The sequence below is a fragment of the Corvus hawaiiensis genome, chromosome 6, assembly GCF_020740725.1.
Source record: "Corvus hawaiiensis isolate bCorHaw1 chromosome 6, bCorHaw1.pri.cur, whole genome shotgun sequence".
NCBI classification, from domain to species: domain Eukaryota; kingdom Metazoa; phylum Chordata; class Aves; order Passeriformes; family Corvidae; genus Corvus; species Corvus hawaiiensis.
Genome location: NC_063218.1, coordinates 53,482,572 through 53,509,010, shown reverse-complemented (window position 1 = coordinate 53,509,010; position 26,439 = coordinate 53,482,572). Strand labels below are relative to the sequence as shown.

At 37.0% G+C, this 26,439-nt stretch overlaps 1 protein-coding gene across 7 annotated transcripts in view; it reads left to right on the top strand.

The window, feature by feature from the left end:
* SBF2 (SET binding factor 2) overlaps positions 1-26,439 on the top strand; it is a 235,314-nt gene that overhangs the window by 170,201 nt on the left and 38,674 nt on the right. For all 7 annotated transcript variants that reach the window (XM_048306571.1, XM_048306567.1, XM_048306573.1 and 4 more), the window contains 8 exons: positions 15,335-15,505; positions 16,375-16,631; positions 17,876-18,048; positions 18,298-18,371; positions 18,743-18,938; positions 19,600-19,727; positions 21,941-22,116; positions 23,043-23,188. In XM_048306571.1, the coding sequence (XP_048162528.1) occupies positions 15,335-15,505; positions 16,375-16,631; positions 17,876-18,048; positions 18,298-18,371; positions 18,743-18,938; positions 19,600-19,727; positions 21,941-22,116; positions 23,043-23,188 (1,321 nt within the window). The remainder of the gene's footprint in view (positions 1-15,334; positions 15,506-16,374; positions 16,632-17,875; positions 18,049-18,297; positions 18,372-18,742; positions 18,939-19,599; positions 19,728-21,940; positions 22,117-23,042; positions 23,189-26,439) is intronic.

Here is a 26,439-nt window from a genome sequence, read left to right as displayed (position 1 = left end):
GAAAACCACTGCTGTTTTGTATTTTTTTACACACACACTTTATTAAAATGGAGAAAGTGATGACAGGAGATACATGATGGATAGGAAGATTCATTCTAGAATTTATTGATGTCAATGGAAATCATCAAAAAGACTGGTATGGACATTACTCCAGAATGGCATTTATTGCTGTTGGATCATTATGATTATGAGACACACCCAGAATTAAATGCAGGCGTATATGATGGGTTACAGAATTATCACTGAATTATATTTAGTCACTAAAATAATAGAAAAGAGTAATTTCTGATGTTACTCTGTAAAAACTATTTATTGCAGTACTACTTTGTTTAATTTGGCATGTTAAACATATACTGGCCAATATAATACAATGGTCACTGTAGTAAAATTGGCCAATAAAAGTACTTGGCCAAAAGTACAAGTTTTCAGTCTGTGTAGTTGTTAATTTTGGAGAATATTATGAATCAGTTGTTTTAACTACATATTTGTTTTCAGTTTCTTGTTTTGGTTTCTTTTTGGGAGGGAAAGTGCATAATGTTTGATAGTGGCAAAATACAATGGGATAGTAAATACAAAAACACAAATAATGCAAGTTTTGTAAGTAATTCTTTCAGAAGCAGAACTCTTGTAGTATGACTATATTTGTTTCAGTGTCCCAATACAGTACTGTTTTCACCAGTTCTGGGTAGCTCCAGTCCTGCTTTTTAGGATGTACATACCTGAGGAGATAAGTTCAGAATGTGGACTTGCTTGCAATATTAAATAGACTTTGTTTAATGTGAATGTTGTTATACAACCCAGTTTGGGAAAGAAGTGTTTAGTCGTTGGTAATTGGTACACTGTGATATTGCAAAACAGTAGTTGCTGTGACAGCTTATCTAGACATTAATAATATAGAAATTGAAAAATACAACCTTCCACGTTTCAGATTGTTTATGAGGCATTAATGAGTAGCCATAAGTAAAATGCAGAACGTTTCTTGTTTCAGCTGAATGGAAACCCAAGATTTCCGCAACAAAAAGCTGAGAAATAAGTCAGTCATTTTTAGTTCAAATCATACATTCTAATCAATTTCTGGGGTTTTTTTAAACTAGAAATAGATTCTGTCATGTTGTTCTTAGAATAAAAAATGTTGAACTTTACCAGTCATAGAAAACAGAATCATCTGTTGAACACAAGAGCAATTTTGACAAAGTTAGTTGTGTAGATTTCTTGACTTTTTTATTTAAACTAGTGCTTAACAACATGTAGGGAGCATAAAATGGCAGAGCTTTTTCCTCTTCTAATTATTTGAACTGTAAAAAAGTTTTATTTAAATGGATTTTATTTCACAGCTGTACATAATACCCCACAACTGCTTTTGGGAAAGCAGTAGAGAGTATTTTCATTCTCTTATGTAAGGTAGCATGGTGAGATGTTAAATTTTTTGATCCCAGCAAATAGACTTCTCTCGTCTTTAGTTCCAAGTTTATCTTTCTCTGTTTACTCTGTTTTGAGTCCTTGAGTAGCAGAATTGTTGTTTCACATTTGTTGCTGCCACAAATACTTAACTTGAGGGAAGACCTAATGAGCCGTAGAAATTTCCCTCTTCCTTATTTTATTCTTACTACTGCATACATTCTACATTTTGAAGAAACTTCTGTTTTCTTTTATTTTCTGGTTTTTAGTTTTTCTTATAAAAATATCCAACAGAGTCCACATAGCTCTTCACCTTGAGAGGTACAGGGAGTATTTTGGGGTGTTGCAGCAGTTTTGTTAGATTCCTACCTTGGTAAAGTTTTATCAAGTAGGGGAAAAAAAAAAAGAAGACAGTAAAAAGAGATTTCTAAAAAATCTAGTATCAGGAGTGTTGAAATAAACTTGAAGTTTTGATTTCACCATCAAGCAGAGCAAAAGTCTGTACTGAATGTAGAATACATTTTAGTTGCATATACACACATATTTTTTGGTAGGGGTACCAAGATCTCACACCATTTCTCTCACAGAAAGTTCTCTGAAATCTTTTATTAGTAGCCTAGACTATTTAACTCTAAAAATACACTCAGGAAACTGTGAGTCCCTGGATGGAAGAAGCATGATGAGTTTTTTAATGTTCCTGACCTGAATTAAAAATTAAAGTAACCTGACTGTTAACTTGCAAAAGCCAGCTGTTAGTGCATAATAGAAAAAGAATTTTGTTTTTCCCAGATCTAATCCTCAGGTTCAGTGATGGTCCCCTTTGGTATGTCCCATTAGATACAATTCTTTGGCAAAAGTACTTATTTTGGTATAAAACTATTCATACTAAACACAAACTGACATGCTGTTCAGAACATAAGACTATTAGACTAACTTTGCAGTGATTAGTTAAAATTTAGATTAACAGTTTATGGTTCAGTTTGGAATTTGAGTAAAAAATTACACTTTTTGGAGGATTTTTCAGCCTGTCTAGAGGTTTTCAAAATTCTATCATAGACTAGAGTGAATATGTTCTACCTGGCATGAACCTGTGCTTCAACATGAAGAATTATCTGACCTCTGCCATATGATTGTGTTGATGCTTCCCAGGCATGAAGCAGTGCTTGGCAGAGTGCAGTTGTTTTATTGGTGTTTCTGTCCTCAGAATACCGTGTTTAATGCCAGCAGCATATTAAATCTCCTTTAACCCACCCCTGTGGAGACTGAACAATGTTCGTGGTAGCCAGGAATATACAGGAATTGTGCATGTGGCAGTGACACAGGGTTTCATTTGTGTGTGCATTGGTGTAATTGCACAGGCAGTGCTCCAAATCAAGTTATCAGTGACAAAATTTGTAGTAAATCTAAAAATGTAGTAGACTTTTACCAGTCTGATATTTTACCATCTATGTTTGCTGTAGCATTTTGATGGGAAATTGTGGTGGGATTTTGTGTCACGGCATTTCATTGTTGGTGTAATTCCTGTTGCTTCAAATGAAGTAGTGAAAAGAAGTTACACAATATCACAGTTCACGTTATGGAAGGACTGTTGTGTACATGAAATGTTAGGTTTCATTTTATTTATCTAAGACAAAGCAGAGCACTAATGAAACAATTACCTGTTCTTCCTAAACAACTTTACTGTATTTTACTGCACATAGCGCAGCCACCAAGTGTTTGAGTTGTATAAATAATGAGAAAGATGTGGTTTTGTTTGAGTTCAGCAGATGAGCTAAGAAACTGAGCAGTAAGACTACAGCTTGGAGGTGATGTTGGTAAGATTCTGGAATGGTTATGTCATGCATTAGCCTCGAGGGATTTTCTAAATATCTTTGGAAAAACAGCAGAAAATTTGAAGAAAGGAGCAAGCTGGCATGATGTAACCCATCTTGTCTTAATGTCTTTGCTTATTTAAAAACTAGTCTAGAGTATTTCTACACAGATCCAATTAAAATTACAAGAAACATCACACTGTGTACAGCGTGCTAGGAGCTCTTGGGATGTCTGGTGAAATTTCAGAATTCTCCCTGAAGTCTGGTGACTGATCTATTGTGAAACTTGATCAGGCAGGATTTGATCGCACTCTAAGTCAGAGCTGATGGGATTAAAGTCATAGACAGGAAGTCAGCACTGGTTGCATATTTGTGGCCTGGAGTAATAATTGAATTTTTCTAGAAAAAATAGTCCCAATGCTTTTTAAAAATTTTAAATATTGGACACAAGCTGTTAGCGAAATGTGACTCATCAGTGACAGTGGACTTTGGTGTGTACTGTTAATGTCACAAAAACAAACAAATTTTTGCTTCTGGGTTAGAAATAGGTTTTAGTTTACCCTTAGTAATACTGCTGGAATTTTGTTTAAAATTGAAACAATATAAATAAAATGTATTTATACGTGAAGATAAAAGAATTTTTCCATGTTTTCACGGTACGGGTGACCCATGCGTATTCGGTATGTGGTCACTTCTGTGTGTGAAGTGGAAATGTAGTGTTCCTTGGTGCTGTGGAAAAGAGCTCTTGTTCCACGTGCGGGAAGGCAGGACAAGAGGAAAGGCACGTATTTTAATCATGTTTTCCTTTTATTAACTCATCAAGGAGGACAATTTGACGATTGCATAACTGGCATTGTCCAACTCACAGGGTTTGGATTCCCTGTTTCATCCTGGGCCCCTGCCAAGGTGGCAGGATGTGGTGAACGCCACGCTGCATTTCTGGGAGGCTCAGAGTGCAGCCAGGCAGGATCAGTGGCAGGCACCAGTTCCAGCCTGTCCTGGACAACACCACATGGAGCAAAAGCTGGTCCCCACTGCTGCCCCAGGCAGAGGCCACCTCTCCATCTGCCCTCTCTTTGCAGCGAAGCTGATGTTTGACACTGATCAGACATTCTTTCTTGCATCCCTCAACCACTGAATGTTAGACAAAGTTACATTCCCCTCTGAACCTGATTGTGCCGGTTGTACTACAATTTTCTACCTCTCAGGGATCTTTTCCAAAATTTTGTAACTCAAACTTTTTGGTTAAACTGCATATAATCATCTTTGTTTCCATACCTTTCTGAGTATATTCTACCACATTGCATAGTCCACAGTAACACACTTGCAAATTTTTTGTTGTTTGGCATTCAGAAGTGTTTGAATAAAGGAAGTGGCACAATAAAAATACGCTATTCTGAGAGTAAAGTTTTCTCTGTGTAGATATTATGAATGGGCTTCCACATTTGTGGACAAACATTTCTTTACATTGCAGTATCCAGAGCAGTATTATTTTTCAGAGTCACAGGTGTTTAATTTAAATTTCTGAGTCAGTTGTTTTTAATGGCTTGATGTACACTTGGAGAGTGCTGATCTCTCTTAGGCAAAAATAACCCAAATGCAGCAAGATGTCTCACAGTTTGGATGTATTACGTTCAAATTGACATTTGTCTTTAAGCAAAATGTACTGGAGACTGCTTTATAATTTTTATGTGACTAAATTATGTAATTCTTGGGAGGGACAGAGGGAAAAACTGATTTTTTTATTATTATTGTTTTATTTTAATGCTCTAAGCCACAAAATTTCAAATAAAATTTCAGTTGGATACTGATGCTAATTTTTTTGTAGCGCTTGAAATGGAATGAGAGAAATGAGTCTGCAGTTTTACGGGCTGGGGCTGACTGAAATCCTTACAAGTATGGCATAATTGGGCTGTTCATCTTCATGGCTGCCCATTTTTCATTTGTAATCCATGTTCCTGTACCTTTACTGAGAACGGAACAGAATTACATAAAATAGGAGACTTTATTCAGTGTTTTTAAAAGAGCAAAATCTGGTGTAAATCATTTAACTTAAAACCTTTGAATATAGCACAGAACATTTATTCAGGTCATCTTAAGAATTATCCTGGCAGCATTTTTGTGATGAAAAGGATTTTAGTCCAGGGGGTTTTTTTTACAATCTTCAAGGTGAATACAAAAATCGTAATTTAAGTAAAAAGTTGAATTAATAATAAAATGTGATACAGAAGTATTTCATGTTAATACACCAATAGAAATAATTCTAATGTTTTCCATAGTGAGATATATATGCTCTTTCATATGGCATAATGACATGAAAGTAATTTGTGTACTTTCATAGCAGAAATGGATTCAGTAACAGTTATGGCAGATGTTCTATGGAAGAAAGTCTTTATTCCTTGAAATGCCTGAATAAATGACCACTCTGCTCCAGACCCTGTTTGGTGTAGGAGAGATTCCCAGTTACAAGGATAAGGGCTTTCTCTGAAGATTGCAGGCAGTACTAGAGAAATTCAGAATAGTTTATAATACTTTAATTATTATCATGAACTGCCCTTCCAAGAGAGACCCAATTCAAGGTTAGTTATGTGACAGAAGCTTCATAATTTGAAATGTACTCTCTGTTGTGTAGCAGCAGCTACAAAGTCACAGGGAAGTTACCCAATGAAAGGCCAGTGTGGAAAATCTGTGATGGTGGGTGAAGAGTTGTTTCCATTTTTATGTCTTTATCAGGCAAATTTTACAGTTAGTATCAGCTGGAATCAGTAGAATATTGGTCCACTTCTGCTGTGGAAAAGTGGGAAAATTTGATACTACCATTGCCTCTGTTACTTTATAACAATATTATATGTTTATTTTAGAATTTGTGTAAATACCAGAGAATCGCATAAAGCTATTGGATGATGCAGTTAATTTAGAAAAGCAGAATTAGTGGGGTTTTTTACAATTAATATGAGTTTTGATTCTTAACTTCAATTTCTGCACAACTGTGATTGTCCCAAGTAATTCTCATTATCATCAGCATGCTTTTAGACTCCTGGGAGGCTAGGAAGACTTTCTGTAATGTGTTGGCTTTCTACACTGAAATGTTTTCATTCTTGCACCTAGTTAATATACTTCCTTCTAAAACTTTCTGTCCTGCTCTGGTGTGCTCGGGTTAAAATCACTTCTACTTTAAAATTCTCCACTCTTGAATTGCTAGCTTTAATTTAGGAAACTCCCATCGTGAAAGACTTCCTTTATTGTCTTGGCAAGGAGTTTTGTCTGCTTCCATTAATTTTCTTTTTGTATCTCTATCCTGCCAGTTCTGATACTATCTTAGTCTATGGAAATGTTTTTGTGACTAAGTAGTATTAAGTAACATTATTTTTAGTACTAAAATTATTTTTATTTATCCGTTCTCAGAATGCTAATCCCTTTAATATAGAAATACATTAAGTTGCCTGCTTAAAAAGAACATGGCTGTGTCATGTAATAGAAAATATGGAAGAAGCTGAAGCACAAAAGAATATTTACAACATTATCTAGTGTGTATATGAGCATTATTTGCATTCCTGGAAAATCCAGGAGCCTTAATTGTGGACAGAACTGTTGGTGTTGCTTTTGTACAAAAGAACAGAAAAATGAAATAAGTAATAATATCTGAACCCAGGCAGTTTGAGGCATTGGAAGGAAGCTGTGGAGTCATCGTTATTGTTCATAATTCATGACAGTCATCATTATTCATAATAGTCATCATTACTGTTGGTGATTGTGTCCACCAGAAGGTTAATTAATGCTGAAGTTTTTATGGACATGACCTAAAAGCAGTTTTATTGACTTTTGAGAGAGGATAATGTGGTTACTTGGCAGGTGCTTATGAATATAAGTGGGGTCATAGAAGAGCATTTTTAAGGCAATGGTCAAAGTTCTGTCAATATTTCCAAGCACTCCTCCAGTCAAAAGTTTTTATTACATCCATTAAAAGTTCTTTTCATACAAATATTATAGTTCAGTAAATTATTTTTGTAAAAGCAAACATACTTTTCAAGTTAAAACAGGAATCTGAGGATTCTTGTTAGCTGTGATCGAGTGGTTTTGCAGTATCCTTTGCAAACACAGGCACCAAAATGTCATCTCTGATCCTTAAGATTTTAACTTGTGCACTTTGGTTCTGAAGGGATACATAATACATGCCAGTAGAATACATTTTACGTCTTTGCAGTAGAGAATATCTGACTTCCAAACCCATTTTTAGGTGGTGGAAAAGGAAATTAGGAAAGTATAATACAACAGGTTAGCATATTAGTAGGAGAGACTAACTAGAGAATGTTTTTAACATACCTTTACAAGGAATTTAGGAAATTAATTACTGTGGTAACTTTGCTCTGTTGAAGAAGCTGGCTTTCCCAGAATGATAACATCATGGGAAACATGGAAGAGAACTTGGCAATCTGTAGTTCCTGTCCTTACTGGTTTGTGGGAGGAAGTACTTGGTCAGGAAGAAGAAAAAGGAAATTCCCCCCAATTAAAATAAGATGTAAAGATAAAATTTTGTAGTAAATTTCTGTAACTGAGGAACTGACCCAGTATCTTCTAGAATAAGGAGAAAGCTTTCTGTTTCATTTCCACTAGTACTGGATCACATCATTCGTAACTGATTTCACTTGAGCTTGTTTTCTAGAAATGATACGTAACGCTGGTTTAACAATTTTAATTTGGTTGTAGCCCCTCTCTTTACATTGTTATTTCTAGGGAGGGATTACAGTGTTACAGAAATTCTGATTCACTTAGAATTTTCACCATGAAAGAATTTCTGGTGGTTTAATTAAAATTCTCCTAAAGCTTCTGACCTTAAAGCGAAGGAATGTAAATGAAGTAACTCAGTCTCCCATGCATTTTCCATATGTGCAAGTTCCACTTTGCCTCCTCATCACTATGTCCTTATCCCAGTAGAATGGAACTTTCTGCATGAAAACACAATTTCCTTCATTGAGTTCTGTTTCATTGTAGCATTATTATCCGTCATGGTTTGAGCAGCATTTTTTTATGTTTCCACGGGAGGGCAAATGCTTACAGATGGTAAGGGAGAGAAATTGCTGATATATTTGTATGTATTGCCTGCTTCTGTGTGAATGTCTGTTGATATCCTTGATATCTCATCAGTTTTAGCTGAGTGTGACCAAAGAACTGAGGTGTCACAAATGTTTTTATTCCTTACACATCCAAGTGATTTAAGCCCATAATTGAAGTTTCTATCTCCTACTCTTGTTTTCACCCATATCCGTGCATTTTTTCCATTTGCTGCTTCTATACCCTTCATGACAGTACCTGCAGTTGGAATTCTTGGTGGGATGCTCTTCTTGGCTTCCTCTGATTCATCACAGCCCTTTCAGTTTGGGAATGCCACATCAGCTCGTTGTCATGAGTTCATAACATTGTGCCAGTTAGAATTCACAGGGCAGGTATGTGGCTCTCCTCTTCCTCGTGCACTGCACGTGCCAAAACTGCATCTTACCATGTGGCAGAACTGTATCCTTACAGTATCCTGCTCTGTAAGGCCCTTCCATTCAGCACCTCCACAATCACTTTCTTTGTTGATCAGACTGGATATTGTTTAATCTGTCAAATGGCCTGGTTCAGAGTGCAACAAGTTCAGTTTTCTTGTCCTTACTTTCAGAATTCTTCATAATAAATGCGGTTTCCAATTTTGCCCATCCTCTTTCTTTCACCTGAACCACGTAGTATACGTGTAATTTGTATTGCCAAGATAAGTTCTACTACTCTTAAAATTTTATGAATTTGCAATTCATATTCTGTATTGTAGCCATACATCTTTCAGATTTGCTCATCCTGCTCTTGAGGGTACTTGAGGACTATTGTTTTAATAGTTTCTTCAGATGAGGAAATGCTGTATATTGAGAGAACTTCACAAGGATTTTGACCACTGAAGACAGAGAAAGCTGCCATAGAAGAAGAAAAACAGTAATTAAAGAACTACTTGATTGAAGTGACAGAAGAACTTAAAAGTAGTTACTTTATTACCCCTTGGGGGTTACTTAGTTGCTCTATTTAGCTAGGCTTTAAGTGACATATCAGGTCATCAATAATTCTAAGAACCAGTATTTGACTACAGATAAAAGCCATAAACTTGGGACATTTACAGGGTTTATTTGTCTCTGAGCACAGACCTGGGTAACAACTTTGTTGCTGTGGGTTATTTTTGTGGGTAGAGCCAGTGCCACCATTCCAATGCACTCACAGGTGCACACTCACTGCTGAACCACCTGATCCAAAGGGATTCAGTGACTTTGTAGGAGACTTTCAAAATAACCATGTCAAAGTTAGAAAAACTCTTCAGATGGATTCAACACCTCAACTGAGAATTTGTGAAATCTGTATCTTAACTAATTGATTTAACCCGCCAAAACTTTATTGTGCTGTATAGAGGGAGAAAAATCAAACTGTTTCTCATCCACTTCTTGGAGTTTAACCTTATTTAGGACTGCAAAGTCCTGGTATGAAAATGTCTTCTCTCTTTTTTTGTGGGATCTGAACATACTTCGTTTTAGATGATTTTAGTTTCCTTTCTTTCTTTGTATAACAGAACTATTTAAATCTCTTTTTATCTCTTTGGAGAAAGAAGTGTGTTGTTATGTGTATTACTTAATGTTACAGGGAACTTTGTATTAGCAAATATCTATCTTGATACATCTTGGTAGAAATCTGAGGTATTCTTTATGGCTTTAAGTAATGTCTAGTAAATTACGCATGATCTTCAGGAATCTAGGATTAGAGACCATGAGTAATTAGATGTTTAAGTGACTTTTGCCAGAAAATGTATACAGTAAATAAAGTTCCATCCAGAATTACATCCCATTTTTGCAAAATTCTAGAATTCTATTGCCCTCTGCTGGTTTAGTGTACCTGTCTGTGATTTGGTAGCACTGAATTAGGAGTGAATTGACCTCCTTTTATTTTTCATAGTGAAATAATAGTAGATAAACAGTGTAATGGACCACTTTACTACTCATTTATTTTAAAATTGAAGTCAATCTTGAGTCTGGTTTGATGGCTTTCTGAAGGCAAGGAGAGGTGGCAGATTGTTTTCTTTTTTTGTTGGCGAGATATTCAGATTGGAGACAAACCTCCATTTAGTATTTCACGTTTTTTCTCTAGAGCAGTAAAATAGAAATTTACAGAAGCTTTGCAGTTCTTCCTTCATGCTTTTATGACCTTTCCCCACATTTGTGTGCACAATACATGTGGGCGTAATTTTATACTTTAGACCAAATAGGAAAACCATTCATTGAATGGAATTTTTTGACTTGTGTTATCCATGCAGCACACAGTCAGACTTGGAAACATATACATGCACAATTACCCTTGTGCGTGTAATGGCTTTAAAGAGAAAGAGGGTAGATTTAAAACAGATAATAGGAATAAATTGTTTATTGTAGGGGTGATGAGACAAGAGAAGGTTGCCCAGAGAAGCTGTGGATGCCCCAGGTGTTCGAGGCCAGGTTGGATGGGGCTCTGAACAGCCTGGTCTAGTGGAAGGTGTCCCTGCCCATGGCAGGGGTGTTGAAGCTGGATGATCTTCAAGGTGCCTCCCAACTCAGGCCATTCAGTGATTCTGTGATGTGTTATCTGCAAGTAGTACATAGGTAAGGCTCAGTCCTGCTGGTCAGTCAATGAGGGTTGATGCTGGGGGACAACTTTGAAGTCTTTTTGGATTTACCAGGATCTGTGTGGGCATAGCATAGATGTGATTGCAGGACTGGCTTGTAGGACATGTTCACTTGCAGAATTTAGTTTGCATCACTTGGGCAGGGGCAGCTGTTGCCTGCAGGAAGTGGTACCTACTCATGATGTGCAGTCGGTGTGACTGACTGGATGTTTATCTGAGCAGCTCAGAGACAGGGAATAGCTCTTTAAACTAGCAATGCCACTGTGTCCTGATGATCTCTAAGCCTGCACTGCAGATTTCAGGGATAACTGTATCCAATACAGGAGAGGAAGAGCTTTGGCATGCAAAGGTGCTGTAGTAGCTTCCTCACAGGGGCCAGAGGGATAACCCACAGCCAGTGATTCCTCGAGGAGCTGAGGAGGAAGCTACTCTTTGCATTCAGCAACGCCCTCCTTCTCACTTGTTTTGCTTCATTTTCTCACCAAATATATCCAAACCAGTAACTCAGGCTGTCACTTGGAGACAGAAGGACACTTTATTTCTGAAGTAAACTGGATTTCTCTAAAAAACAGAGCACTGTTGAGTTTGCCCCTTCACTTCCTTAACTGAGAGATGTGTAGCAAAATCCTGTGAGAAAGGAGCAGTCGTAGGAATATTCATATTCTGGTTTTTATTCTTTTTGTTTTGAAAATCATTTTCCAACTTTACAATCAATAGCTGGATCCTTTGCTTTGCTGTAATGAATTTGCTTCCTTTTAAGCTTTTGTGGTGTAAAGGCTAGTAACTGCTGAGTGATCAACACAACACATGTTTCTTTATCAGAAACAAGCAATCTAGATAATATAATGTTATAGAGAAGCTCTTTGAGGACCTGCACCTCACAGCAAGTTTGGGAGTCTTGGAACTGGTGCACATTTCTTACTGAGCTGCAAGTATCATTTTCACAATCAGAACTATCCAGTGTTGGGAAACACGGAAAAAATTCTAGGCAGGTGTTATCCAGTACCCCTCAAGGTGGAAATAATGGAAAGACAATTCTTGAATTCAAGAAGTTGCCTGTGTAGTCATACAAAGCAAGTCCCAAGCCTACCTTGTGTTTTCACAAACTGTAGCATGTAGTTAATTATTCTGAGAGGGGTAGGGTCTGTTTCATAGGGGATTTGGGAGGGGAGTGTTCAGGGGTTTTTAAGTTTCGTTAATCAATTTAAAGGACTCAGTGTCCTTTGCAGCAATTAACTGATGTTCTGTTGGTTGTTAAAATTTACACCTCAATGCTCTTTTTGTCATACTGACAGCTTTAGAATAAGGACTTAATGAGTTCAGAACTATTTTTATTATGTTCTTCAGGGGTCTCTTTTAAGCTATCAGTCTCTAAATCCTCCCTTATAAGTAGGAAATTCTTTTGCTGCCTCCTGTGTTCATTCTGTCTGGCAGGAGTGAGTTATTGGGACAGAGGGAAAGAGCACAAATATCAGTGTAGTTTAGCTGCCCTGTGGAGAGCTAGGTGAAGATATGTTTTTTGCATGTAGTATTGCTTGATGTAAAACCCACAAAACTACTGTTGTCCTTAAATTGGGGAAATTCTGAGCAAATTCTTTTGAATGTAGCAGTAAACATTGGGGCCCTTTTGATGTGTTAGATGAGTTTCCATTCTAGGGAAATGGGCTGACTAAGCACTCTCAGGGTAGAGAATATAGACACTGCAAACTTCATGGAACGCTTATATTTGTACCAAGAGTATTTTTAGTCCGTGGATTTAGACTGCATAGGAACAAGAGTGTGCTTCTTGAGGTTGGTATTCTTGCCTTTTTTACAAACAAACTAACCCAAACAAGCAGAGAATCCAAATAACTGGCAGAGCCAGGAACTGCAAGTCCTGATTTTAATTCTGTGCTCTGGCCACTGTGAGGTTTTGCCATTTGTTTTAACACATGCAGGTGACGAGAAGGATAATGTTTATGATCACTAAGCTTTTTTGATGTGTTTTCTTTCATGCTTTTGTAAATAAACCTTTTTTATTTGGTCTAGGAATTGTTGTCAGTGTTGATTTATGTTGTTGTATTTGAACATAAATCTCCAATGTTTAAAAATTATGTTTTGTACATGGTTGTTCATGCCAAATTATGGGCACAGGAAGAGCATCTAAAAGCCCCTCAGCTTTCCTGTCATGTTTGATTCCATGTGAAAATCATGTATCTCGTTTTTATTTCTTTAGACACAGGGTTAGGAGCTTAAACTTCCTTTTGAGTTTGTGTCAAAGATCACCCCCTTTTCACCCAGTTTACACAATTATCTGATTTGGGTTGAGGCATCAAAGGCAATGGAAGAGGTTGATAGTCAATTCACTCATCATGTGGCATTTGCTGCACAAATTGACATGAGTTAACCCTACCGACTAGCTAGGCTTGAACAGACTTTTTGTTTCCTTTTTCCTTTTGTTTTTCCTTTCCCCTTTTTTCTTTCCCCCTGTTCTTGGCATTCCTACTCCCTCTTTGCAGATCTGTTGTGACTGGGAATTCAGTGCCAGTGGGAAAAAAAAGTTAATCCAAGTAAAAGTCATGATATGGCTTTAGCACTGATCTTTGCTTTTGAGATATGTTGTCCATATTTTTATTCCATGATTTATTCATCATCCCTATTCCTCTGTAACAGAGGTTTTGTGCATCTGGGTTTTGACGTAGGTCAATGATTGGGCCAGATCAGTTTGTGGGCCCTGTGGTGTATCTTTTGTGTGATTAGGTGTTTTCAAGGAATGTCCAGCAGTCCCCACAAAGATCAGTAGGACACTCTTTGTGCTGTCCTGTTCTGTGATTTAACAGCTGCATCAGGGGTGGGAGATCAGTTATCATTTCCTGTGATCTGCCATAAACTGCACCACAACTGAAACTTGGGTGTCTGTTAAAACAAGCAGCTATCTGCCCTCTCAGTCTGTATGGAGTAAACAAAGTCACATTTAACATTATTTGAACAGATGTAGATTTCTTAATAGGTTACCAAGAATTTTTGATGAAATTCTGCATGAGCAAATCAAAATCATACTGCTCACTTTTAGATGGCTAAGCACAAAAAGGCACTTCAATTGGGTACATTTTATTAGCATGCCACATACCATTTCCTCAGATACAGAATTTTCAAGGACCTTTGATAGGGAATAAGTACATGGCACATGATCAGGACTCTCAGTTCATGCTGTACTTGGAAGAGCATAGTGAGGAAAACACAGTTTGAAGAATTGCAAAACTAGAAATCTGTAAACCAGACTTCAAAAATTTTGGTTGTAATTTCCTACCCTTCCATTTGAATGCCCAAGTGCCAGCTAGGGAAGTATTGTAAGTACTGGCTGTTCTGTACAAGTCTACAATTACAAATATTGAGTGGTATTCATGCTCTCCAGGAAAGTGGTTTAGAACACAAATCACTAAAATAAAATCTAAATTCTAGATATGATGTGTGTTTCAGGTATGGGTAGTATTGTGAGTGATAGTCATTAAATGAGGCACCCAGTAATGTACTTTATTCTTCCGTTCTGCTGCAGAAATAATCCTGAGCACATATTTAGATTACCTGCTTCTTTGCTATATGCAGTATACAACACAGGTTTTTTGTGGCCTTCTTTTATCAAAAAGTAAGAACATGATAAAGGATTTAATTCTTCATAATTCAGGTCATTGAAATAAATTTCCTTTCTTTGTGGTTATCAAGAATATTAAACAACTCCCTGGGAGACTTGTGCAACCTAAATAAATAGATATACTTGAAAAAAATGGTTCATTCATAATGACTAATGCTGTAACAATTCTGGGTTTGTTTGAGACTTTACAGTGATCCAGACCCTTGTGACTTCAAAGAAATACCCAAATTAGCACTCTTTCAGGAACTGAATTTGGGTCATACAGTTCAGTAAATAACTCTGAAGATAACAATTTATCTAATCTTCTGCTGTTGCAACAAATGTAGTTTATTGGAAGGACTCAGTTGACACTTAGTATTACTTTAAATTTCATTACTGCGGTTCTCACTTCTAAATAAAATGAGAAGTAATTTGCATCTGTTTGAATACTGATTTCTGTGTTGTATAGCTAGGTTATTAAAAATACTGTGGTTTGTTGGCAAGGAAGATGTTTTATATTACAAATGTGTTCTGTACTGTTATCACAAAATTCTTATCTTGATTCTCATTTTTCTACTCTAAATCAAGAAAACCATCCCTTGCACTGGCATTAGACTTGTATACAGCCTCCCTGTATGTTAATTTCTTGAATGGCACAAAACTGGAGATAATTTCTCTTTCCCATGTTGCAGTACTAAAGTTGATACATTTCATATTTCAGGCTGTACAACTAATCATATTTATACATATATATATATGTGTGTGTGTCAGTTCTGAAGTCATAGCCTTTAAAAGAAATTGTATAATAGGACTGATTTGTTGACTCTGCACTTTTTTTGCTTTCAGAAATTAGCACCTGGAGTTAGTCAGTTTGCTTACACCTGTGTACAAGATCATCCTATCTGGACTAACCAACAGTTCTGGGAAACAACCTTCTATAGCAACGTGCAGAATCAAGTTCGTTCCCTCTACCTTACAGCCAAAGATGACAACCATGCAGTACAGTTAAAACAGAAGGTAGGAAAATATAATAAATATTAAAGCAGTATTTTTATTCACATTTTAATGTCTCCTAAGTTACAGAAAGTTATGAGTTTTTTCAATTTTATGTATTTTTCTTACATTTTTTCCCATATTACACAGTATTCAATAACATGAGAAATAATAGGAATTTACATTTATCTACAAAGCATTATAACTTGATGTTAGCTCAACTTAGTGTGGAAAAAGCATTTGCAAGACACCTAGTCATTCATTAGTTTAGCATCAGGCTTTAGGTCACTAATGTCAGCTGCCAGATTTCTTTATTCTACTTTGACTGTGGGCCATCTACCTAGTTTGCTTCAAGTTAATGCTAGAATTGGACTCCAACATATAAAAACATGAATATTTCAGCTGGTCTGGAACTATTTATGTAAAAGCTTCCCTCACCTGAACATCCTAGGAATTTGGAGAATATTGCCAGGGTCGAGCCATGAGCTGCATGTTATTTCTCAATCTGATTTATGCTTTTTCTTATGTGAGCTAAGTGGATAAGCTGAGGAGAGCAGCTATGTTAAAAGCAGTAAACCACTCTGAAGAAACATGGAAGATTGAATGGCATAAAAAAGATCTTAAAAGAAATGATATTATTTAGATCTGCCTATGTTGTGCTGCTGGTGCATTTCAGTAAACTGCTCTCAAAGCTCAGTTCCCATAATCATAACTTTCCTTAAACCCTACTAAGGGTAGTTATTTGCTCATTCTTTTTAAATGAATATGTACGTTAAATAACTGAAGAAGTTTATTTAGCAATTTAATAAAGAAAGTTTTGGCTAAGCATTGGTTTTTAAGTTCTAGCTTTATAATTTTCTATGTCTTTATATTTCTTCCGCTGTGTCTTCTAGGAGAAAACTCCTGCAGACCAGGATAAGACAGCAATGGACTTGGCTGCTGAGCAGCTGAGGTTATGGCCAACTCTTAATAAACAGACACAGCAGGAGCTAGTCCAGAATGAGGAAAGCACAGTTTTCAGCCAGGCCATTCATTTTGCCAACCTCATGGTCTACCTGCTGGTACCACTGGATACAAGTAAGAACAAGCTGCTGAGAACATCAGCCACTGGGGACTGGGAGAGTGGAAGCAACAGCATTGTCACAAACAGGTGGGTGTCCGAGTCTGGTGCTCACCCGTCAGGATGGGCCATGGCTTGCAAAATGGCTTTACTCTAAATACCAGATTATTTCAGTATCTTCACTTCCTTTCCAGTTCAGTAGTTAAGGAGAGCAGAAGTCTAACATGATTCCTCTCAAATAACAGAACTTTGTCTGGAGTGATTTACTTGCATTTAAAGGAGCATTGTATTGTCCCATGAAGAATCTTTACTCTAGTAATGCAGATGTTGAAGACAAACATGTGGTTTGGTGAGAAAGAAAACAGCAGCCCCAAACCCAGTCTGTTAATTTTTATATAACTTGAAAAAAATGGTGTATGAACCTAAAATCAAGAAAGCATTTGTATAGCATCTATAAAATCAGCATTTCTGTGCAACAGCTGTAAGGAAGAAAGGGCACTGAGGTCACAAAAAGCAAGAGGGCTAAACCACAATGGCAAAGGTTAAATTACTAAGAAAGCAGTAGGAGTGTAACACCAGTTACATTCATTCCCTAGCATGCAAATCCAGGACATTTCATAACAAGCCTTCCTCCCTCTTTGTTTATTGTCTTCATTATCACCTCTCTGTACAAATTCCCACTTGATAAAATTATAGAACACTATGTGAGAACACTGACATCAAGTAAAAGACAGGCTATCAGGATGAAACTCCCCATGGAGTTACTAATTTCTGCTGACTAAATACCTCTAATCTCAGGCATTAGGACGTGCTCAGTAGACTGGTAGTGGTGTATGTTGCAATCTATGAATTTGGCCCCTAAGATTATTATGGGAGGCATTTTTAGACATTCAAAGTACATCTCCCACTGACTTGCTTGCTTATCTAATGCACAAAAAATTTTTCTTATAATCTTTTTAGCTTTTGATTGGTTTGTTCTGTAACCGAAATACACATTTAATGTAACTTTCTCTAAATAACTGGATATTTGTTTATCACGGGTTGCAAATACTTTACTTGACTTTATGAAGAGAAGACATAGAACTCACTTCTAAAAAGCTGTTTTTTCTCTTGTGGCCCTATCTGTGCATGGAGAGAAAATTGTCCTATGTCATCATTCATGAAGTTTTAGCAGGGCAAGTACAATATAATTGTGGTACCACCATATGCTTTTAGCAAGGTTTGCAAATTTTAATGAGGAAAAAACCCCACAGCTTGTCTGTCTATCCAGGTATCATATGTGCATCACCAGCTGAATTGTTCACACTTGTTACTGCTTTTATTTCTGCCTTTAGCATTGCAGGCAGCGTTGCAGAGAGTTATGACACCGAGAGTGGGTTTGAGGACTCAGAGAACAATGATGTTGCAAACGCAGTCGTGCGCTTCATCACCAGATTTATTGACAAGGTTTGCACAGAAAGTGGGGTCACACAGGATCACATCAAGGGTCTGCACTGCATGATACCAGGTAGGAATTGTCACAAAAAGGTGCTTTGTAGTCTTTCTTTTTTCTTTTCCTAATTAAACAAGTGCACTTTATAATTTTAGTTACTTTCATCTAAGTTAGAATGTTAGATTTCTTTTCCAGACTGTAATTGCTGTTGGAGCTCAGATAATTATTTCTATGAGAATGTCAGAATTATCAGAGTTTTAATTACAGGGCAGCTTTCTCTTTCACATTGTGTGAGACTTCATTTATGGTATTACTGCTTTCCAGGCATTGTAGCAATGCACATAGAGACTCTGGAGGCTGTCCATCGTGAGAGTAGGAGGCTTCCACCAATACAGAAGGCAAGTGTTATGAAACATATTTGTATTCTTTACAAGTATTAGAATCATCAAATTTTTTCCTCTCGTAATGTTATGAGGAAACATCAAAACATGAAAAGAAAATTTCCACCAGTGATAAATAAAGTGCTTGGCTTTGGTCTCATGAAATATGAACTTATGAAACTAGTAGAGCCAGACTTCTGATCATAAACAAGCTGTTGCATGCCCACTGCTTTCTGAGACCCATTTCTCTTCTCTGAGTCCAAACTCCATCTCCCTTCTTTGGACTCAGTGTCATAACAATTTTGTTTTGAAGCTTTTAAAACCAAATATTATTACTAGCCTGAGGTATAACACTGATTTACATTTACACTTCCATTTATTTGCATCAGCCCAAAATTCTACGGCCAACTTTACTGCCAGGAGAAGAATTTGTTTGTGAAGGTCTCCGTGTGCTACTGGATCCTGATGGCAGAGAGGAAGCCACAGGAGGACTGCTTGGAGGTCCTCATATCCTCCCTGCTGAAGGAGCTTTGTTCCTTACCACTTACAGAATTATATTTAAAGGCACTCCTCATGATCAGCTGGGTAAGAAATCCAAATAGTGAGAACTGTGGTCCTTCAGATAGGCAGTATTTTGAGCTTCAACCCATTCAAGCATCAACATCATTGAACAGTTTTTTTCAGACACTGGAAACAACTGAAAGGAAAAATATTCATGAGTTGGTATTCTACCTAAAATTACTGCTTGTAAATTCAGTATTTTCTTAATACGTCGGCTCTTCTGAATGATGAATTTTCATGATTTAACATGTGCCATTTCTAAGCAGATTGTCATTCAGAAGTATAAATTTGTTGTGGAAAGTTCATGGTCATATGTAAATATATAGATAGGTAGATAATTTCTGTTTATGAGTCATATATTGCATTATGAAATCTGAATAAACTGGAAATTGTTTCTTACCCTCTACCGACCTAGATTTTTGGGGGTGCTTTTCCATTATGTAGAAAGACTCAGAAGGAAGGAGAATATTTTTCTAATAATCACAACTGAAATAAAACAGACATTCAGATTCCAAACGATGCTTTAGGAATTTACCAACTTTTCAGGTATCTTGCCTGAAATGAATCCTGTACCAATGTGTTCACGTTGCTTTGTACTTACTCATTCTTGTCTATTCCAATAGCAGTGTGAGCAGAGCAGACCTGATTCTGTGATCTAACGTGTGTCTGTGTGTTGTATCCTCAGTTGGGGAGCAGACCGTGATCCGGAGCTTTCCTATCGCCTCTGTTACCAAGGAGAAGAAGATCAGTATCCAGAACCAGCTGCAGCAGAGTATGCAGGAAGGGCTGCAGATCAGTTCAGCCACCTTTCAGGTAAAAGGAAGTTTTGTGAAAATTTATGTGGCTTCAGTCAGCTCAAAATATTTACAAGCAGCACTTTGCCGTGGCATTTGTGAAGAGTCCAGTTTTCTGCCCTGTAAGGTCAACAGACAGCGCAGAACTCATAGAAACCCTGGCATTTCTTGGCCCACTTGATATTTACAGAGGGTTGCTATTTTCACACTGGATTTCTTTCACTGCTTTCCTCACCTATTTTGGATCCAGCAAAGGGCTGTTTTGGGTCCAGAATCCCTTCATGTAGGTAGGGGCCTAGGCAGGCTAGTGGGAAACTACTTTCTCTTTCCTCCAGCTACATGGAATCAATATGGAAAAGCTTTAAGTATTGCATTCTTCTCAAGGTTTGTCACTTTACCAGCTTTCTGTTAAAATCCATGCCAGAAAGTCATAGTATGTTGCACATGGAAGCTGCACTTCAGGAATCTTCAGGGTAGAACCAATGAGCCTCTATATGACGAGCACATATCCTGGAATTTTCTCTAGGATTCCCATCAGTGTGTTCAACAGAAATATGTATTGCAGGGCAATTGACAGAGATGGACTTGTAAAAATTAGGAATCCTGAAGTCTCTGAAGTCTTCCCTGAATTTTCCTTCTTGGTTTTGATCTTAACTATGGTCAAACCCTAAGAGATCGAAAGTTCCAAGCAAAGAATTTTATATCAAGGACTGAAAGCAGACTGCAGTGCTTAAGATATGAAATACTTTGCTGGGCTGACTGGCTGCAGAAGCATATTTTCATTGAGAACAATAAATAATATTTGAAAACACAACAAAACACATAACAGAATAGCATTTTACTAATTCCTTACAATAATGGACATTATTTAGCTAATCATCCTTCAGTATCCTATTCAAGAGCACAAAATTAGGAATGCAAGTGAGTAAAACAAGCAAAAAGAAGTTGTTCTTGCAGACTTTTGAGAGAACTTTTATTTTCCAGAAATCTTTTTACCAGAATACTTATCATGCTTCAATGATGTGATAAATACAGACACAGCTCAGTGTTTTCAGAGCTGGATTCGGGTCAAACATCATCTTTGCTTTTGTTTAGCATAGTTTTGTATTAGGTTATGAGAACAAAAACAATCAGCAAACAGTTTATTCCCTGTCCCCTATGTAACAGCCAGGGTTCAATACAGTATGAAATAGCCCCTCCCCTTTGTTTATTAATTATGGTTTTCAGATGGGTCTGTGTGCAGTTATGCTGTTTCATGTCTTTAAAACTTCGGATCAGTGTAACCCCGAAAGATTGAAGAGCTCCTTTCAAGGAGGTCCTAGAACAACAGAGTCATTAGTCATTTGGAAAGTATTTACAAAACAAGTGAAATTGGAAAAGCAAGGATGAAATCCACCTCTTAGATGGCAAGCAAAGGAATTTAAAAGGTGCCTAGGTATGCGCTCAGAAATAGAGCTCTGGGATATTTCTTTGTTTGCTTTCTCCACATTCTTAGAGTTCTTTTGGGCCTTTTTATGGATTCCGTATTTTCTGTCTCTTATTTGTTTTCCCGAATTGTTGACTTCCTTTCAGCTGAGGCGATTGGATGGGATTTTTTTTCCCCCCGGAACCTTTCAAGAAAGCATTTTTAGTCTAGTGGATGGATCAGTGTTGAATAGCACAAGGTTATTTCCTTTTTAAGGAGCAGATTTCACTATCACGTTTTTGTTATTAGCAGTTTTCTGTACTTTGCAAGGTGAGGTCAAAATTGGAATGTCTAAGTAATAGAAATATAATGGTTGTGACATATGAATGCTGAAATTGCTGGCTTGGCCAGAGTCTTTGAAGTGCATTACCAACCTCAGTTCCCAGTATAGGGGCAGAGCTGGCAGACTGTTTCCCAGCTAAGCTGTCCCATGTGACCAGAATTTGAGCTGTTGTAGATGTCTTAGTGCCAGCACTCTGACTTGGATTGACCAAAATATTTTGTATTTGATCTTACGAGAATTCCAGATGCTTCCTAGTGAAGATACCTTAGTATTAGGGCATAAATTTAAAATAGGAAATGAAAAATTACTAAAATATTTAATAGGCCTCAAAATAAATAAGGTGTATGTACATATATTTGTATTTTCTGATGAGCACAGTACTGAGAAAATATTGGAATTCTCCTAATACATTTTAGAATCTTTCAATTTCTGAAGTTCTCAGATTTTTTTTCCGTTTCTAATGTGTCATGTCTTTAATACACAGTTAATTAAAGTAGCATTTGATGAAGAAGTAAGTCCCGAAGTGGTGGAAATATTTAAGAAACAGTTGATGAAGTTCCGCTATCCTCAGTCTATCTTCAGCACTTTTGCCTTTGCAGCTGGGCAGACAGCACCACAGATAATTCTACCAAAACAGAAAGAAAAGAACACTTCATTCCGGTACAGTCTTTCCTCTTTTTTTTTCTTACTGATGTTCTTGTCTTGGATTAGCCAAATACATTAAACAGTCTGAAAGCTCTGCACAAGGGCAGATCATTCAAGCAGTTTTCAGGAATGTCAAAATAAGTGATTGCTATTGTGCATCTCTTTGTATTTCCTGAGTAAGAGATAGATTAGTAGGATACAGATGTTTATTTGGGATAGGAGTTGTATTATTTGAATAAATTTCTGGCTGCAGTAGATTTGAACAAGCACCTTATTAGATTTTGAAACACACAAAATAGAAGCAGCATCTTGAGCTGTGCAACCTATGCCAACACGGGGAACAAGATTAATTGTGCATTACTTTATCATTAGTAGCCTACCCACTTACAGCCTGGTGTGGATTAGGATTAATTTTACCCTGTGCATTTGCCCTGCTGGTTTTTAATTTAGAGTTTCAGCTTTGGGTCCTCTTTTGAGTTTTGTGTTACACATTAATTTTTACTGGACCAGCTGCATCATTAGTCTATTCCAGAGTGGTAGCTCCTGTGATTCTCTGTTGATTATTGCATTGTTGACACAGGGGAGTAGAATCCCAAGATAGTCATGAAATCCTAAAACTTAAAGGTAATTTCTGTATTTCCTGCCTTTACTTTGGCAACTTTTTAGATTTATCACGTTACTAGCAAAATAAAAAAACCTGAAGAAAGGTGATATCTGCTTATTCATTACCAACAGACAAAAAAGACACAAATGTATCGCAAAGTAGTACAATTTTTTGTTTAAAAATTAATATAAGTTATTTTTCTGACATGTAGAATTGTTTTTATTAAGTGAAAAATTATTTAATCCATTTTATTTATGTTGGTCGTAGAAATCTGTAAATGCTATTAGGCAGAATCGCAGGAATCTTTCTAAATATTCTCATTGTTTTGGATTTTTAGCACCTTCTCCAAAAGCATTGTGAAGGGAGCAAAACGTGCTGGGAAGATGACAATTGGGCGCCAGTATTTATTGAAGAAGAAGACAGGCACAATAGTGGAGGAAAGAGGGAATCGCCCTGGCTGGAATGAAGATGATGATATCTCTGGTAAGAGTGTGACTTTTTTTTCCCATGTTGGTTAATAAGTCTATCCTATTATGCTTCCATTCTGGTGTATTGAATGAGAAATGCCTTCAACAAGAAATTGGAGGGTCTTCCTAGACAGGAAAGAGAAGGGTTTCAAATCTGTACTTTTAGTGAGTGTTTTCTTTTGCAATGACGAGGCAGAGGAGGAAGCTGACTTAATTCAGTGGTACAGCAAAGTACTAGATTATTTTTTAATTATCAAACTATTTAGATATGATATCTTTTAGATCATTTTTACCTCATGCTAGTGGAAATGAAACAGCACAGAAGCATGCTGCAGCTTTCATTTATCTCTAGACATCTGACATCTGCAATTAGTCTGTGATGAGAAGGCAGTAACTGGTGAGGTGCAAGAATGAGCAAATTGGAAACTTTGTGGATGCGGAACTGACAAAAGATGCCTGAAAGCAGCAGAACTCTTTACTGCTGAAAATACCACTTCCCAAATTTTTGGTTGAGGTGATTTTGGAGTAGAAGGTAGAAAGGGGTTTGGGCACTTTGTGCAGTTTGTGTGATGGTGTGGAGCTTGACTTTCCCCGGAAAGCCTCTTTTCCTCCCATAGGCTGCTGTGTGTATATCCTTATCTGGACCACTGCTAATTTATAATAAACCACTAGAGGGAACCAGATTCTCCTGTACATAGACAGGTGTTGTTTTGTCATACCATTCTCTAAAATAAACATAGGCATCTCAGATAATGAAGAGTGTTCTTCAGACATTGATAATTTCTTCCAAACATCAAACAAGCTGAATTTTCCTGTTGAATATTTGGTCACTGAGCAAGGCAACTTATGTGACTTATGAGCAGATGCATGAAAGTTGTCTAAAGCAGGACTGAAGCCTCTGTTCTCTTTGAAATGGAAGAAAGCTATTTCAGGCAAGCTAAAAAATACTGTTTGTCTTTTTTCATTCCAGACAAAGTGATGAGAAATAGGCAAAAATAAAGGTTTGGAAAATACAGAATATCTTTAGAGTGTGTTCTTCAGAGTGAAAAATTACATTCTTAATTGAATTTCCAGCATCTTCCTGAAGTGCTGAGTTAGCATGTGTTCTGATGTTCATGTTCTTTGGGTCAGAAGCAATTCTGCAGGCTGTACCTGGGTGATTTTGGGGTGATTTTGTGTCCTTCACCTAGAGAAACCAAGCACAGTCGTACCTGTGAGACTTGTATTCTCTTCATATTCTCTTGATGATGATGTTTTAAGAGTTTTTCCATTGCTGGTATACAAAACAACTGAATTCTTCCATGAACACAGGTGCTATAGAAGATTAGCGATAGTCACTTTTTTCCTTCCCTGAAAAAAAAAATCATAACTTGTGAGTCTTCAGGCCTGCTGCTTTCCAGGTGTCTTGGCTGGGAACACGTTAAGGTGACCAGAGGCTGAGTTTGTTTTATTCTCATGCAGCACTGGCACATCAGGGGCAGTGAGCTGTCAACAGCAGTGACTCTGCTTCAGACAGAGCGCAGAGAGCCACAGGGATTAATCCCTGCAATTCCTTTTATATTGACTGCTGTGGCTGTGGCTTTGGCTTTGTTTTTGCCTTGTTTGCAAGTCTCAAAAACGGATATATAGGAAACTATGCAGCTCCACCAACAATGAACTATCTACAGCAGGTGATGCACTGTCTTAAGAAAGAAATGTTAAAGATAGGACTGGAAGGAACTTCAAGAAATCAAGTAGTCCACCTCTCTGCCCCAAGGCAAGATCAACGTACTTCATCTGTTCCTCAGGTGTTTGCCTAACTTCTTCTTAAAAGCTTTCAAAGGTGAAGGTTCCACAACTCTAGGCAGCTCATACTAATACTTTAACCATCCTTAATGCTGGAGAAAACCATTAATTTTCTGAGATTCAGGACTAAACATCATCATCAATTTAAACCATTCACTTTTACTCTGCCACTATATACATCTAGAAGAGAGGATTCCCCTCATTCTGATTGCAATGCATAATATATTTATGATCTGTTGTAATATTTCTCTGTTATTTTCTGGATGTTAAATATCTGCAGTTCTTTCCGTTCTTTGTTTATTAGTCTTGACAGACTTCTGATCATCTTCATTGCTCTTTTCTCAGACTTCTTTAGCTGGCCCACATATAACTTGTAAGGTGATTACCAAAACTGGGCACAGTACTGTAGTTATTAGTTGTTACCAATGAACACCTAATCACCCTCAAATTCCTCCTCATCTCTTTGTTTTCAGAGTTCAGAATCTCTCCGTCATTAGTAAATTCTTTTTCTTATAGTGGTCATATTGGTATGTTCAACAAAACAAGAGACTGTGAAACCTTCTTTTGCAAATAGTCATATCTCAAGAACAGCAAAACAGAGGGATTATTCCTTGTTTTTTCAAAATCAAATAAATCATGTTAATCTTGAGACAGCAAAGTATCTTCATCTCCCTCTTCAGGTTAAGGACATGGATAGGAGCTCTCATCTCTAGCTGTTTATGCACAGGAGAATGGTTTTGCAAAGTCTGATCACCAATATACCTGCTTTCATGGGAGAAAAATCCATTTAGAAAAAAATATGTCACAAAATGCACCTTCATCTTAACTGAGCCAGTTACAGCTTTCCATTCAAAACTGTTAAATACCAAATTCTTGTATGACCCAAAAAAATTATTTCTAAAACACAATTAAATTCATTTCCCATTAGTGCACTTTATACTTAAGATGTTGTGTGACTTCTTTCTTTCTTGTTGTGTGATTCTTAGGATAAAAGAGGAAAAAAAGGAGAGATTTAGAGTGTTCAGCTTTATTATTTAGATCAAATAGAGAATTTTTTTTTCTTTAGCTGAAAGGGCAAAGAAAATTATTCATTTAGCTTTTGTACTAAGATGCACAGAAAAAAAATCGTAGAGGTATTTCTCCTGTAAATTCTGAATGTTGTGTACTGCCAGAAGAGTTTTAATTATATCATAATTCTTATTTTTATAAATACTTTGGAATTCCAGTTTTGTAAAGTCCTGCTTTAAGTTTAAATCCTTTTATTCTTTTCAGTGCCTCATTCATAAAGGAATACTTCTCATATGCCCATATTTCAATGCTTGAGGTGGTAGCAAGTAACTGATACATGCTGTGAGCAGTAAATCTGCTCTCAGAAGTATTTGGAAATGGTTGAAAGTGTCACTTATGGGCAGGTGGCAGATTTTGTACAAAGACCCTGCTTGACTTGAATTTCAGAGTAGTTTGAACTTGTGACAGTTTTTT